Source organism: Mesoplodon bidens (genome assembly GCF_964165515.1).
Source record: "Mesoplodon bidens genome assembly, chromosome: 5".
Classification (NCBI taxonomy): Eukaryota; Metazoa; Chordata; class Mammalia; order Artiodactyla; family Ziphiidae; genus Mesoplodon; species Mesoplodon bidens.
This window is the reverse complement of record NC_138161.1, coordinates 120,829,328-120,846,849: the sequence shown is the minus strand read 5'-3', so window position 1 is coordinate 120,846,849 and position 17,522 is coordinate 120,829,328. Positions and strand designations below refer to the sequence as shown.

The window sequence follows — 17,522 nt, the reverse complement described above, 5'->3', positions numbered from 1 at the left end:
TTCAGTGAGAGGAGAAGTGATTTATTAAAATAGGATGCTGTAAGGTTTACCAGTGGGCAGGCAAAAGGGTGCTGCCCTGAGAACTTAGTGGGCTACAGTTTTATAATCAAAGGAAAAATGGGGAGGGGGAGAAGACCACCTTCTTCCTCATTGTTGAATAGATGTCACGCTTCCATCATCAGCTCCTTCTTCATGTCAGGTGGGGGAGTTTTCTTGTCCTTACATGGTCAAACCAGGACTGTATGGAGAAATGGAAATGAGCAAGAAGGCATATACTAAACATACTATACTATACTAACATATACTAAAATATGGTAAAGCATCTCAGGGTTTCACTATAATGTCACCCTTTCTTTAGATTTTGTTTTTAGTGCATGCAAAGGAATATGTACTAGGAATCATTAACTTACCACACTCTGCAGGATGTGGGACTCATTCCATCATTGTTTTATTGTTTTGGGGCATGCCTCATGCTTCTGTTGCATGGTTTTTTTGCTAAGCAAGCCTGCTTGGTTTGTGGCTAAGCAAACCTGCTTTCTTGAGTGATTATTAACTTACAGGGATCTACCATACTTTTTTTCTTTACTTATGATTCCTTAGTGGGATTTAATCACCTATTTTTTCCTTTTACTCTGTCTCTATCACTTTCCTTCTAGTTAACTCAGTTTGGCATGAGGATGAAAAGGGAATGATTCTCTCTATGCTGAAACTTGAAGATTTTAAGCACTTTAAGAAAAGACTTAAAAAAAAAAAGCTGAGTGATGAAGTATACTCTAGCTCAATGAAGAATTTGAAAATCTGTTATTGCATACACTGTCAGTTGGAGGCTTAGTTCATTCATTCAAATGTTGCAGCTGATTAAGGATTGTGTTTCAGTGGTTAAACAGGAAAAAATCTTTTATTTGCCTTTCAAATTGCATTTCCCAACAGCTTCAGCTACCATCTGTTGCTGATAACTCCCCAATTTAGCTACAGCCCAGACTTCATCTCTAATCTCCAAGACCATATAGCTAACTGCAGAGTGCATGTTTTATTTAGATGTTTTAAAGACTCCTCAAACTCAACATATCCCAAACCAGCCCACGCTCTTCCCCCAGACATCTGGGCCTCTTTGAATATCAGCAGTTCTGGGAAATGGAACCTCTAATCATGCGTTTACAAGCAGAAGCCATTGGCGCATCTTTGCGACCTCCCCTCAAAATTCACCATGAATGCTTGACGTTTCCAACTTACATATTAACCACACGTGTGCACTCTTCTCTCTCTACTTTCACCATCATCATCCAGTTCTTAGGTGTGGCCATCTCTTCATGAACCCTCACAATAATAATAGAACCTCTGCTCCTTACCCGCTCTTGCTCTTCTCATCCCATGCACACTCTTTGTTCCTGCCCAAGTGATCTTGTAAAAATGCAAGCATGTTTATATTTCTGTATTTCTTAAGACCGTTAAGCAGTCTTCCATTTGAACAGAGAGTAAAAAACATAACCCTGAACTGCACCTACAGGTCTCTCTCTGCCAGAACTGACTTGTGCCCAAAGATACTCCCTGATGACTGAAGGCTTCATATTTTGGGATTTAATCACACACTTTGTTTAGTAAATCAGCATTAATTTATTGGACCTGGTATTGAAAGAATCTAACTAGGGTAGACCCTCAGATAGAATGATGCTAATAATAGTATCTAAAACATGGTCCTGCAATAAACTCTGAGTGAAATTAAATGAATTAATGACCACAGAAATTGACAACTTTTTTTTTTTATTAATGAGCTTAATATCTATTTAGTCTTACCTATGTTCTATGCAAGGTTAGCCACGATGAAGTCACATAATAGGATTGTTTTCCATTGTCCACTCCCATTGGGATAAAGGAGTTATAAGTGTGGTCTCTGAAGTACAAGTGCTTTTGCCCTTCCTACACAGTTGAGCTGCTCTAAGTTTCAAGATCTCAGCCTCCTCATGTATAAGATGACCTTGATAACTGCAATTCCCTTGTAGGTCTTTGTAAGGCATCAGTGAGAATATTCATATACAGCCTTTAGCACACCACATGGCCCAGAGAAGCATTTCCATAAAAGCCTCACACTAACATCCATTGGGTAAAGGACCAGCAGGATCTCCTCAATGCATTTATGAATCACTTATCTTTTCCTCCAAGCATCACCCTGGGGAAAAACCCTCTGGCCAGAATGCTCCCAAGAATTACTGAATGAACATGGGGGATACTGTGGTCTCAGCACCTGTTTGTGAAAGTTTTCTCTAAAGCCTAAACTGTTGGGATTGGCACTCTTTCTTGCTAATACAACTCACCTATACCATGGTCAATCGGGAAACATAAACACAATTTTATTTATGCCATGGGAAGAAATTTTGACATAATAGGAAATCAGGCATTTATACATGTCCAGATAAATCAGTCTTCTGGAGTCATTGTCTCTTCCTTGCTCACCCTTCTTCTAAAGTTAATCCAAGGCCAAAGCCATTTCTTTCTGCAACTTTGGTAAATGAAAGTTGAAAACAACGGCAACAAAAACAAATGCTTTTTTTCTGCCCACCAAATATGTTCCTAAGTCCAGGAAGAAACTCTTATTTGAGAATCTGGGTGGATTTCCCCAGGTTTTGCCCGTAAAATGTCTCACTTCAGACCTCTTTGGTCAAACGGGTGTCCTGAGGTCAGGTCAGGTTGGCTGAGCTTCTCTTATTTAAAAGCATTTTCTTTTCCTTTTTTCCTAGAACCACAATTTCCACAAAAACACAATTTTTTTCACAATTTGCATCCATCTCAAGAGTTCTCTAACTTAGACGCCAAAGTTATTTATACAAATAAACATTAGTTTTCCTTTCTTTTGACAAAAAATAGCATTTATTCTCATTATTGAGACCATATTCTGTCCCAAGAAGCCTTAGGTACTTTGCCATAATTTATTTCATTGAATTGGGTTAGGGCTTTGCCAGTTTTTCTAATGGCTGTTGTTTTTTTCCTCCTAATTTTCTAGATACGTTTTATGGAATGTAGAGCTTAACCCCTTTGCAATAGGACTTTCAAATATGGCTCGTATTTTTTTTCTCATCTTTTGAGTTTGCCTATGGTATTTTTCTTTTGGAGGGATTTTTGTTTTTTTTTTTTTTACTCAAACAGAAAGTCACAAAAATTATAATCATCCTCATCAGTTCACTCAGTCCCATGTAATTGATTTTTTTTAATCTTGATCTTTTGTTAGCACTTTTATGAATTCATCAGTTTTCCATTAGAGTTCTGAAAATGCTTATTCATTCAGTTCAGCAGTATAGTCAGTTACCAGAAACGTGTACTTGTCAGAGTCTTTTCCATGAATTCCTTGAAGATGAAAACCTTTTATAGGAAAATTTTTGCGAAAGCATCAGAGTACACCCAGAACTGTCTGTAAATGACAAAAGACTTAAAAATGACCACGGTTAAAGATTTGATGAAAGCTCATAATAATGCATTTGACAAGGAAATTTAATTATTTCTGAGATATACATTTTAAAGTAGTAACTAGAATTATGACATAACATTATAACGGAACATACAAGATTTTTAGAAATTTCATGTAATGTCTGAAACATTTATATTAACATATTTCCATACAAATAACCCAAAGAAAGTTTAGTATTAGTTGTTTTTTGTTTGTTTGTTTGTTTGTATTTTTATACTGCAGGTTCTTATTAGTCATCAATTTTATACACATCAGTGTATACATGTCAATCCCAATCGCCCAATTCATCCTATGGTATTTTTAATAGAGAAGATGTATTAATGTGGCTGAATTTATCAGTGTGTCTCATTCTCCACTCTGTCCCCATAACGACAGCTGTCCCCATAACTACAAAAGTGTTTACCCACTGTTCAGTGAGTCCTTTGTGACTGAATGAGCAGTGAAAAGCCTGGAATACGGGTGTGCTATTGCCATCGGAGTTGAGGTTCTTGAGGTTATTTATGTCCTAATCCCATCTCTTCCCAGTGCACACAAAGTTCTTCAGAAAAATGCTATGGTACTTAACACTGAGAAAACATCTGCTCAACTATATACCATATATTTTGTGGGCTCCACAAACCTCATTTACAATTACATATTTCAGCGGGGATCTTTGAAACAAATTCATTAAAAGAACAATCAGAACAATTCTCAGATTCATGAATTAGAGATGAGAAATGCTATAAAACTAGAGGGAGGAGGCCTTCCTTGATTTATGGAGAAGAAGGGAATTTAATATTTTTCCCCAAATGGAAGGTGCTCTCTTTCAGCAAATGCAGGGTATTGATTATTATGTGGATTTGTACGGAGGAAAATGGGTTAATCATGTCATAGTTAATTTCTGTATATTGTTTTAGAGCAATATAGAGAAAATATTCCATTTGGAAAATTTAACAATAGTGTTAATAGTGAAATAGCATTCTCCACATCCTGAAAATTTCTCTATGTGTATTTAAGAGAATTTGGACTTATAGAAAAATCTTAAAATGAAAAGTCATCACTGGACACATTCATGGCACTTCCAGATTTAAAAAAAAAAGTTATTCATCAAAATTTTAAAAAAGTGAAACAATCTCCATATTATTCCTTGCTGCATCCTATGCAAAGAGAGCTCCCATAAATAGCACAATTTACAGTTGATAGTAAGCTTCTCTCTGAGAAAAAATAATAGTTTGTGTTTCTGCCAGATGCTTTTCTAGCATTAAGTGCTATAAATATGCCCTGAAGTGTGTTCAACAGATAAGGCAAAGTGCCAAAGAATGGCAGAGAATTAAGTTGCACCCTGTTCACATACAGAATCCATTGAGACACCATATGCATATTTACATTTTAAAATCAAAATGTGAAATTAATTCAATGTGCATTTAATAGGAACCTATTTAGAAATCTCTGCTAGGTCCCAGGGACAAAATGATGAGGTCTTTCTCTCTCTGTTGAGGAATTTACTCTCTATCAGAAGAAACAGACATTTAACCCTAATTATGGCAGTGATGTCAGTGCTATAAGGAGTCACTCCCTGTACCCAAGGCCACATGGAGCTGGTGACCTGTGATGAACAGGTATCTGCCAGACAAGTGAAGCTGCTCCAGGCAGAGGGAGAAGGCTTTGAAAATGATTTCTTCTTGTGGTATTTTCCTTAAGAGAATAAAGGGGAGGGCTTTCCCTCATTTATCTACACTGCAGGCAGTTATTCTTGTTAGAGAGCAGACATCATGACTGGGGTGATGGGTAGGTAGGTTTCTTGGGAGAGGAGGTTGGGACGATTTAGGGGAAGCATGCAGGTCACACCCGGAAATAAAGTTTTTCTCTGCACCTGATACCAACACCTTTGACAGCTTGACCCTCGGACATGATTAGATTCAACATCTCTAATTCCCCCACACTTTCCAAGGGTAGGTGACAGTCACGCACTGAGGGGAGTCTTCATCTGTGGACATGGTCAAGGGCTACTGTATGCTGGTTGAGTAGTTAGACACAATGGTTTTTCTGATTTCTCTGAGTTTCTTACAAGAAATTATTGTGATTATATCAGTAGAGTTAAAACTCATTTGCGGTCTTTCATTTACAAAAAGATCCCCAAAAGACTGAGCAAGCTTCACCAGAACCAAATATTCCTTTTGGCTCAATTAGAGCTGAGTCAGGCTGGGACCTGGGCCCCTTTGCTGCAGTGCTTGCACCTGGACAAATGTCTCCTCCAACAAGCAAATACAAAGAAATTATAAGGGACTAAAAATACCTGCGTGCATGCACAGCTGGGGCAAATTATGGACAACAAGATAAAAAAAGACCAAAAACCCAACTGCCACTTCTCAGGAATCGGGAGCAAAACCAGTGTGTCAGGAGCAAAAGCAGGGCACTGTGCATGCCCCCTGCACTCAGCACCACCAAAGGGCTGGGCAGATCACCTAAGCCACACCTCTGGCCTGAGCCCTGGCCACACCCTTCCCCTCACCCCACATAAGGAACCAGCTCAGTCCCGCTAGGGCAGTGAGCAAGGGAACCTGTTAAGCCTTGCCTGAATTTCTTGTCTGTCCTCTTATCAATTTCTATTGATCGGAGAAGGCCAAGAACCCTGGTCGGTATCAGATCATGAGCACCGGCTTCCAAAGCCCACTGTCAGCCAGTGTCTCCCAATCAGGACCCCATCATCAGAGGTCACGGAGACAGCTGTTTGTACCCCAGACATACAAGAACAGTGGTTTCACAACAGGAGCCAGGCAAAAACTCTCAAATTAGCCTCTCTTACTCAAATAAGTGCTATTTTTATCATCCACATTAGATACTTGAAAACATTAAGTACTTAATATTTAAAAATCATGAAGTTTCTAGATGAGTTGAGCAGCTTTGAAAAAGATAAGTGAGTCCATCAAGATTTTTTCACAACCACTTAGTGACAAGGTATTTTTGTTGCTTATAAAAGTTAGTTATCTAATATATCTGAGAAATTGTGGCATGCCTCTCTTCTTTCTCTCTATGTTTATTTAGAATTTGTTTTTTCAGTGACTACTGGTAGTATATAAAAATGACCCTACTCTTGTGGTATTATCTTTTTGTTTTTTCTATTTTTCTATTCCTGAGGCAGGTACTATTCATTTCTGTACTGAAGAGTACAGAAGACAGGAACACATTTAAAGTAAGGCATCAATCATTTGAACTCAGAGAGAACACTCTTAAATGAATCATGTTTTTCACTTTGGGACTCAATGCAAGTGAATTTTCACTTTTATTCATATTGTAGTCATCTACCTAAATGTTAGCTGCACAATCACAGATTAAAATAAGTTGTTAAATATTCTTTATGGGGCATGTAATTAAGGAATAAAAATATCTTTCTCATGTCATTTTCCCCATTTAGTAAGAGAATTTGAAAAGTACATGTCTTCACATCAGTAAGGAAAATGTATAACCATAAACTATTCTATCTTGAAATTTCTTCTTCAAATATTTTGTTAAGTGGCGTAACAGAGAAGGCAGTCTCTTGACTTACTAGCATGGTTTTTATTTGCCTGCTGGCTAGGAGTTTCCTTCAATTAAAACAGCCTTAAGTACATAAAGAAAGAACTTAGCCATGGCTAACACTGAATCAGTTAATACAAATATAATAGTGAGTTAGATGCTTGTTATAGTGAGGTTTTAAAAGACATGACACAGGGCCTTGCTTTTGCTTATTTTTTTACAGAACTAGCGATTCCCTCAGCCCCCCCCCCACACACACAAATGGATCACAGCAAAGCATTCAACATAGAGGTACAAACAATGGGTTCAGAGGTCATGCTGCAACAATAATTAGCTTGTAGAGAAAAGGTAAAATGTACAGAGAGAATCACAAGGGCTTGGAAAGCTCTTATATGGGTTTTGAGAGTTACAAGATTTCCAAAATTGATCTGCTATTTTGAATTCATCCCTCTTGAATAGAAGTTCCCCAATTCCCTATGTTATCTTAGTTATTTTTTACTTCTTTTTATGGCTTGTTTTTAAGGAAAGAAACTTTTGATTATTTTTCTTGAGTAATGCACATTACTCACAGATAGACATATGGAAAGGTTCAATCTTCAAATGACTATATATTGATCTTTTAAAACCTAGACATTGGCCACTTATACAAGAAAGGGCCATCTTTGGAGAAAATGTACTAATATTTAGGATGAGTGGTTCTAAAACTTTAGTATGCTTCAGGAGCACCTGGAAAGTTTGTAAAACATGGATTGCTGAGCTTCATAGCCATAGTTTCAGATTCAGTGGGTCTGGGAAAGAAGTTGAGAATTTGCATTCCTTTATTTTTTTTTCAAGTTCACTGAATATCATCTTATTGCTTTTTTTAATTGAAGTATAATTGATTTACACTGTTATGTTAGTTTCACATGTACAGCATAGTGATTCATTCTTTTTTTCAGATTATATTCCATTATAGGTTATTATAAGATGTTGGGTACAATTCCCTGCATTTCCAACAAGCTCCCAGCTGCCACTGCTGCTACTCATCTGGGGACCACACTCTAAGAACTAATGCTTTATATGAGTATTAAATGAAACTGAGAGTTGATAATAAACAAATTAAGATAGAATCATTAGAAACTTTCTATTGATATATACAAAAGTGATATTCAAAATATTTAACAAGCCACTGAACAGTTAGAATGCATACTGGTCTTAATCCACATGGCTGAACCTATGCAAATGGCCTCAATATTAGATTTGAGTGAGTGTATGCAACATAAAAACAACTGTACAGGGCTTCCCTGGTGGTGCAGTGGTTGAGAGTCTGCCTGCCGATGCAGGGGACACAGGTTCGTGCCCCGGTCCAGGAAGATCCCACATGCCGCGGAGAGGCTGGGCCCGTGAGCCATGGCCACTGAGCCTGCACGTCCGGAGCCTGTGCCCACAACGGGAGAGACCACAACAGTGAGAGGCCCACGTACCGCAAAAAAAATAAAAACAACAACAACAAAAAAACAACTGTACAGAGATAAATACAAATTTTAAACTTTTTTCCAGGAGTAGTTTTTCAATAGTTTTCAAAATAAAAATCTAAAGTAAGTGTTTTAGAGTTTAGGATACTATATCTTTTTATCATTTCATTTTTTTTATATCCAAAACAACAATCTAAGTTAAAGTTTTGAAATCAGATAATTTTCTTAAAAAATAAAGAATTCCTGTGTTCAAGTATTATCTCTTGTCTCCCAAAAGAGGATGGTAACTTCTTTCATAACCACTCTTTATTTTTCTGATGTTACACTTTAATAAGATAATGTTCATTTTATTTTAATAAAAATTTAATGTGATAAAATTAAATGACATCAGAAACTAACAAAGACCACCTTGTTCTTTTTGAAATCACGTGTTCATGAAAATGAACTGGTTATCATTACCATATATGTATGCTTATAGTAAACTTCTTAGTTCTTAAAAAGCATATTAAGACACTTTATGCCAAAGACATGCAGATTAAAATTGTACAAGGTATTGGAGCTAATGGGATAAAAGGATACATGAACATTAATTTTGCAGTGAGTTTCACAGAATAATAGTGATTTATAACAAAGCCTCATAGACAAGCAAAATAGATGTGTGTATATGTGTGCATGTGTTTCAAAATGATGAAACTCTTCCAAGTGTTAGCCATTTAATGGTTATTTTTATCTACTTTGGAACTTCAGTTGCATTTAAACCTGAAGGCTTTTTGAAATACTGAAAACAAATTTTGAAGATTGAAAAGTCTGACTGGCTACTCTGATGGCTAGGATTGGTGATGACATTTAAAGTGGCATCACTGTTCTGCAAGAATGTGTGTGCATATCTTTAATGTCACCACTTGACTCTGGGATGACACTTGTTAGATTTCATGGTGTCATGTGCTAGTTCAAGGTCGGCAATAGTGATTTTTATTACACAATACCCGAATATTCCACTTATGATCTAAAAGGAACTTGTTGAAAGCAATGTTTTCTTGTTCTCTGTGTACTTTGATCACCTAATTCTCTTTGAGTTTTAAAATACAGAATTCTGACATGTGCTGTGATGATGAAGTAGTGTACTTACTTAACTTTGAAATTATTCCTGTGAAAAATAATAGTCTGTTTGTGTTCGATGGTTCCCAGGTTTCTGAGGATGACTTGACTCAGAGACTGGCTAATAAATAATAGGAGATAACCTTGGAGGGAAAATGGCATGCTACATACACCCAGCACCTCTCTGCCCAAAGGCAAAGCAGATGAGGCCAAAGACACATCTCTGTCCAACTACTGCTTTTTTAAAAATCTCTCAGCATGATTCCTTCTTAGGCTGCAGCTTTGTCTACAGTCACAGAAAGGTTAGATGTGGCTGAAAAATCTATCCAGTCCAGTGAAGTGTGCTAACAGGGTAAGGAGAGCTGTCTGGGCTTTCTTCATTTACACAAGGAACACGCCTTTATGCAACACACCTGTATCAAGGGGGCTTGCAGCAACATGGATGCAACTAGAGATTCTCATACTAAGTGAAGTCAGACAAAGACAAATACCATATGATATCACTTATATGTGGAATCTAAAATATGACACACATTAACTTACCTATAACAGAAACAGACTCACAGACATAGAGAACAGACTGGTGGTTGCCAAGGGGGAAGAAGGGTGGGGGAAGGAAGGATTGGGAGTTTGGGATTAGCAGATGCAAACTACTGTATATAGAGAATGGATAAACAACAAAGTCCTACTGTATAGCACAGAGAATTATATTCAACATCCTATGATAAACCATAGTGGAAAAGAATACCAAAAAAAAAGAAGTTCAGGGGACAGTATACATAGATATTAAAATTAATACCAGTAGAACCCAAGAACAGTCCAATAAATTATACAAACATAAAGATCAATGACAAAGAAAATTTACAGTATCCAGAAGGGTTATCTGTCTACATTCTGTTTCCAACTTGTATATCGACATCTACCCCTAGCACACACACACCCTACACCACCACAATCACATTGAGGCTACCCCAATCAGCCTCCACTATATCCAACATTTCCCCCGAAATTCTACATGCCTTGGTCTCTCCATAGCATTTTGGACCTCCATACCATTCAACTTTTTCTTTTCAAATTTGTGGGAGGTTCACTTGCTTTTTTTTAAATAGCACATATTTTTAATTGTTATCAGGGTGCTTTGGGACTATTATTCAATTAACAAGTGAGTGTGCATATTGTCTTCTTTTGTATTGCTTATTAATATATCAGGGGTCTTGATTGGGAGCCTACCAACTATTGGTAATTTGATCACTCTCTTTTCCCCACACCTCCCTGAGCCATTTCAATTGTTGGAAGCATTGGCTTAGCTGTATCTGTGCAGAGGTTTTTTTGTTTGTTTGTTTGTTTTTTCAGCCAGGGGGCGCGGGATATATGTACACTCTTAACTGTCAGGATTCTTTTGGAGTAAATGTCTTAATATCTAAAATAGTGACATTCACCTGGTCCTATGGTGTATTAAAACAAAGTCATATCTGATTTGAAATACCACTGAGAATATAGATTTGCCAGGAACCTTAGAATGAATGTATATGTACAAAATGTATATTTTGAAGGTATATGTGGGGATAACACTGTTCATCTCAACCTTATATTTTAATATGCATTATATATAAAGCATTCACTTCTATACCAGGAGTAGGAGGTGAACCTTGCTTTAAGGGAAAGTACATCATCAGCTGTCTAGAGAAGATGACCAATTATATATTGTGGAATTAATTGATTACAGCATCATGCCCTCAAAAGATATACCCAAAGGATTTGAATTATTGGAAATAAATCAGAAAGGAGAAAAAAGGGACACCACTCTGTCCATGAAAATAGCATTTTCCATGTAGAATCAAACCAATCCAATCTATCACTGGTTCCTCAATTAACTATAGTAAGTCTTAACTTCATATTTTGACTCACACTATGTCTTTTGATGTTATGTGTTGTTGGAAAACATGCATGAGTGTCCTCTCTGTTCAAACTGTTTCTAATATACAATTTCCTTGTCCAGTGTTCTTTCAATAAAGGTACCTAGTCCTTTGAGGATACTTGTCAGAATGATGCAAATGAAGGTGTGGATTATATATTTATCTACTTATAAAAATATATTATACTGCAACACCTTACCTACCACAGTTGCTGTGATGAAAAGGTCAATGTGCATTTTTCTGGCAAAATGGAGCATTGAGTTTAAATAAGTCATGGGAAGTGATGCATAGATACTATACAGAATTAGTCCTCCACCGAGATTTCTTCCTTGTGAGGTGAGAGTTTTAAAGGTTTTGAGCTGGAAAACCTTCTAATCTAAGAATCTCCCTGCCCACTTCCACCTCACCCTAAGCCACAAAGGCTTCCCCTTCACCACCAATAACTTAACATTAATAAATATATATTTCTTTAAGATGATTTTCTATCTCATTGTCTCTCCAATACCAAAAGATAAGGTTAAGAAAATATAAACTTGGGAAAATATATATTACTATTTATAGAAATCTCAGAAAGCAAAGGCAAAAGTATTGCATTGGCCCCATGAAGTGTTCAAAACACACTGGATCCTCCTGGCAATGGACCAGGGCACAAAGGACACACGTGTTGAAAGAGTACCTTGAACTTTTCAAACTACCCTCTGTGGGAAGCAAAGAGAAAGAAAGAATTGTAAAATTGCCCAGCTTCCATATACTCCATTTGGACTTCGGCAGTGCATTTGATTTTGAACTCTCACGCTCCCATCTCAACCTCCAGGGTGCCTATTTCCCTTGTTAACAGTGAATTTTTCCTGGTAGACACATGTTGGGTCCTGTATTAATAAGACACATTGTAGAAGGAGAAACACATTTCTGGAGTCAAGGAGGTGAGAGCTACTCTTTCTAGGGCCCTTGTTAATCTTTGGGAGCCCAGCATCTTCTGTGACAGAACAAAGGCAATACAGTTGTAAATTCTTATTTTTTTCTCCCACTCCACAAAGAAAATGTTGTTGATATGTTAGTGTTCATCTACATTTCTCTGAAGAGAAGTAATTGAATATTTCTTCCTTCCATCCAGAGGTTTAAAACTTGATTCCCGTTGCTTCATAGCATCATTCTAAATAGAACCCCACCGTTTGACCACAGCCAGACTTAGCATGAATGGTACCTATTATTGAAAGGGCGTCTGTATTTGCAGTAATACAGAGAATGCCAGTTTAGAAATGAGCCTGATTGCATGGTTCATTTTGTTCTCCTTTGTAGAGCCAGGCTGCGGCCCACTACAAAGGCACGAAACATGCCAAGAAGCTCAAAGCACTGGAAGCCATGAAAAATAAGCAGAAATCTGTAACTGCCAAGGACAGCGCAAAGACTACCTTCACCTCCATCACTACCAATACCATCAATACCAGCTCTGACAAAACAGGTTAAGCGATGCTCTTTGTTGTGTTATTGTCGTCCTCATCCTTGTTGTTCGGGGGCTCCTTCCCTTGCCTGACTATCTGTTGCTGATGTTCCTTCCACCTTGATTCATGCTTGATCCATCTTTCTATGTAATGGTAATGCTTCCCCCTCATTTTTCCAGTACCCTTGAGCGATGACGATAATCACTAGTAATGTTGCAGATTTTACATTGGAAACAGTCCTATGGCTGTTTAAGAGGAACACAAGAGTCAGAAGGGCATTTAAAGCCATACCTCTTTTTGAGAAGTGAACCTTTCCAGTGTGTATCGTTTGCATCTTGTATGCAAGCACGTTAGCCTATAACTGCATGGCAGATTTGATTTAACTGTGAGTACACAGCAGAATATGCCAAATGAATCAAGAAGGCCCCCATAAGGGCATCATTACTGACAGGGTTTATTCTCACAAATCCCAAACATTGCATTGTTTTAAGTAGTGGCTGTGTGAAGCTGGGCTTGTTATGGCTGGGTAACCTTCCCTCTGCATACACAGGTAAGTGTTATTGATACCAATTATTCTTTTTAACAGTCTTCACAGTGAAATAACGGCCTCTGAATGGTCCCTTGGGATAGCTCCTCAAGCAACCAGTTTATTCACGGAAGGGGAAGCCAGTGGGGTTTCCATAAGCTGGCATTTAAAAATATAAGACCACTGGTCCTTGAAACTTACATAAAAAGAGATCCCGTGTGATTCATGGATGTACACACATCCATTTAATAAATCACCTTCTAAGAATACAAGGGCTGGTATGTGCCAGTTGCTTTCCAGCCCCTACAAATAGCAGTGGTCAGGAAGAATTTATATTGTCATTGATGGTAATGTCTTAACTAGAAGAGATCTTCTGGCCCTGGCTGATGAAAATATAAAATCAACAGTGAACCAATGCAACAGATTAAAGCAACGTTATTACATGTGGTACACCCATGAGACATATAATACATAGTCCTCAAAGGATCTGGAGAGATGCTTGCTCCTGTGCAAATCTGTAAGGGACGACAGTGTCCTCTGTGAGTTCCCACAACACATTTTATATACTTCATCTGAATATTATTGGTGCATGCATCATGCTTCCTTCCTGAGTACCCTGTATACTCTCTGAGGCTGAGTGACCTCTCGTCATCTTTGTACCCCAGCACCTGTCTGATGCAGGGTAGGTGCTGAGTAAAATGTCTGTTGGCTGCATTTTCTTTCATCCCTTTGATTCTCTGATTCATCCGGTTTTGTGTCACAACATATAAAGGGGGAAAAAAACTGTCATGTTCATTTCTTTGGTATCCAGAGCAAGAGCTGAATTATACCGTCTTATTAATTTAGATGTAAAACCTTGTAGGGAACACATTATTCTTTTCTCCATTAATTGAAAAGTCACCACCCTATTTGGGGGGCTGTAGGGAAAATGATTAGTCTTGAAGCAGGTGAGTGTAATTTCTGCTCCCAGATATTGGCATCTGGGATGGGATCCCTAAAGCCATACTCACCATAGAGAAATATATTTCATTTGCCAAAAGACAGTAGGTAGGAAGAATAAAGATGTAAATTTGATGTAAAAGGTTTGATATAAAGAGATGAGTTTGATGTAAAGTTTTTGCTCCTTGACAGACTCTTCTACTCCTAGACATTTTTATCAATAATGGCTGTTTGGATTACCTTGATTTCTCTTTAAAAATGCAAAAAAAATCCCTGTTACACTGAGATGCATGCCATTTCAAAAAATATATATGTACATGGTGGGTAGAGCTGCTGACTGGGCTTAAAAAGTGCTCCCTTGTGTGTCATCTCCATTACATAAGTGAGTTATGAATACATACCTCCATCCCTCACCTGAGAGACTAGAGTGGAAAGGCTCTGTCCTCTTGGAGGATGAATGGAAACTAGTTTGGACTAGGTTGTGGGACAGAACCTACATAAGATAGACAGAATCCTAGTGGGGATGCCAGATTCACTTAGTGGTTGGAATGGTGTTGAAATGGTGAAGTGCCCTTTCTAGCTGGAGCTAGGGAAAATTCCAGAAGGACAGAGGGATAATAAAATCTGAAAATTTAGTACAAATATCTTAAAGCCAAAGTAAGCAAGTGATGGGCATCTGGAAGGGATTGGCTTCCTGATCCAAGGGGACCTCTACCCACAAAGAAACAGGTCATACAGGTTGAAAGACTAACGATTCCAGCACACTCACTAGGTGTTTTAAGCCAAACTCGATCCTTATCTGGGATTTCTGCAAAACTACCTATGAGAAGTAGCCCAAGAAAGCTCCTGGAACTGCATAGACTCTTAGCCCATTTGTATTGCAGTATGAATCCGAGGCACCTATGCTGACAAATTGGAGTTTTCTTAAAGCTATTACTTGTCCTTTTTATTATTGCCTGTGTCCTCATACTGATTGGGAAGGAGCACAGCTCTGAAAACAGGATGGGTCTCTGAGCTAGTTTCTTACAACAGTTAAATCCTCATTGGCAGAAGGGGAAAGAGAGAAGACTCTGATATCAAAGGCCACATATTTTTTTTTAATAATAAAAAATTGTAACCTTTCTACTTAGTGTAAAAAGTTTTTTGTGGCTTGTGGACTTATCCATGCATAAAAGGTATAGAGACGTTAAATCACTTTCACTAATTTTAACAAATTGTTCTTAATAAGAATTTAATATATATGTAGGCCAATTGTGCTTGAGTATACAGTGATGTGATAGACAAGAATCTTAAGAGAAGTTTAGGCAAAAATAGTAAAAAAATAAATAAAAAAGAAAGCAAGAAGTGGTATAGACTTGAATTTAAAAATTGTTTTGGAGGTTTTCCTGGGATTCTTTAAAACACAAGAAATAGAATACTCATAAAAACCAAATTCTCATTCCAAATCTACTTACAAAAAGAGAATGTAGACAAACAATTCCTTCTAAATTCCTAAATCATGTATTATGGGCTTAAATTGCTGCCTTAGGCTAATAAATATGTCTACATATTTGGGCTTACATGAGGGCTAAGGTCTCTGTCACTAACTTCGTGATCTTGGGATTCTTTTCCCCTCCTTCTACCAGTCTGCAGGCTGGAGTGGTGAGCAATTCCGTGATCCACCACCAGCTGCTCCCAGATAGCCTTGTTCCCCTACTGCTAGGCAAAAAGACACTCCTTAATGTTAATAAATAATTTTAGTTCTTACAATCTAATGAGGAGTGTTTGGTGAATTTACACAAAGAAAAATTTACAGGCAAAAGTAATATTTTAAAAAATATTTTGAACACTCAAAGTTGTTGGTACGGGAGGGTGATTGCTATTCGTTCACAGAATATTTCATGGAGCAAACATTTCCAAAAGTGACCAGAATAACTTTGTCTGATTTAGCAAGGTTTTTTTTTTTTTTTTTTTTTTTTTTTTTTTTAAGTGAAGTATAGTTGCTTTACAATGTTGTGTTAGTTTTAGGTACACAGCAAAGTGATTTGGTTTATATATATACGCACACACACACATATATATATATATATATATTATTTTTGGATTCTTTTCCATTATAGGTTATTACAAGATACTGAATATAGTTCCCTGTGCAACACAGTAGGTCCTGTAGTTTATCTATTTTATATACAGTAGCATATAGTAGTATCTGTTAATCCCAAACTCCTAATTTATCCCTCCCCTCATTTTTTTTTAATGCAAGTTTTCTATACAGAAAAAGTAATGACAAAACTTAAGAAATTATGCTTAAAGTAACTTGGCAAATATAGCTCAATTGACTTTTTTTTCCTGTGAAATGACACATTCGCAATTGTTGCATTAAGTCTTGTGTGAAGTCATCCACTGGTCTTTCTTTACTTTCCTTTTTGGGACAATTTTATTCATTCCTATGACCTATCCATTAGGTTAGGCTAGGTGAATCTGCAGTAATAAACAACTGCCAACTCCTGGTGGCTTTTACAGCCACTAATTATTTCTCTCACACCCTACAGAGCAGCTATGGGTTTTTGTTTTTTTCTTCCTTTGTTAATTTAACTCTAGGGCCAGGCTAATGAAGCAGTCACTAGCTGGGCATTACCAGTTCTATGGAAGAGGAAAAAAGAAAGGTGTGAATCAATAGGCTTTTAAAGCTTTTTAATGCAAGTGACTTAACTTTCCTATCCCTTTCCTTGGCGAGTCACATGCTCAAGCCTGATTATAAAGGGCAGGGAAGAATAATCTTCTTCAGGGAAGGGGACAGATATTAATGAGCAATAAAGCACCACATCCCACCATGGCTTCCGCCACCCCTCTGTTGGAGTCTCAGCATTCCACATCTCCAGCCTTGTTCTCCTCCTAAAATCTGACCTGATTTCTTTTTTTTAATACACTTTATCTATTTATTTATTTTTAAAACCCTGCTGCATTGGGTCTTTGTTTCTGCATGCCGGCTTTCTCTAGTTGCGGCGAGCGGGGGCTACTCTTCGTTGAGGTGCACGGGCTTCTCATTGTGGTGGCTCCTCTTGTTGCGGAGCACAAGCTCTAGGTGCCCAGGCTCAGTAGTTGTGGCGCACAGGCTTAGTAGTTGTGGTGCGCGGGCTTAGTTGCTCCACGGCCTGTGGGATCTTCCCGGACCAGGGCTTGAACCCGTGTTCCCTGCATTGGCAGGAGGAT

General features: G+C 37.7%; 1 protein-coding gene across 2 annotated transcripts in view; it reads left to right on the top strand.

The window, feature by feature from the left end:
• ZNF385D (zinc finger protein 385D) overlaps positions 1–17,522 on the top strand; it is a gene marked incomplete at both ends in the record, with an annotated part of 950,735 nt that overhangs the window by 846,879 nt on the left and 86,334 nt on the right. For both annotated transcript variants that reach the window (XM_081235583.1, XM_081235584.1), the window contains one exon: positions 12,723–12,885. In XM_081235583.1, coding sequence (XP_081091709.1) covers positions 12,723–12,885 — 163 coding nt within the window. The remainder of the gene's footprint in view (positions 1–12,722; positions 12,886–17,522) is intronic.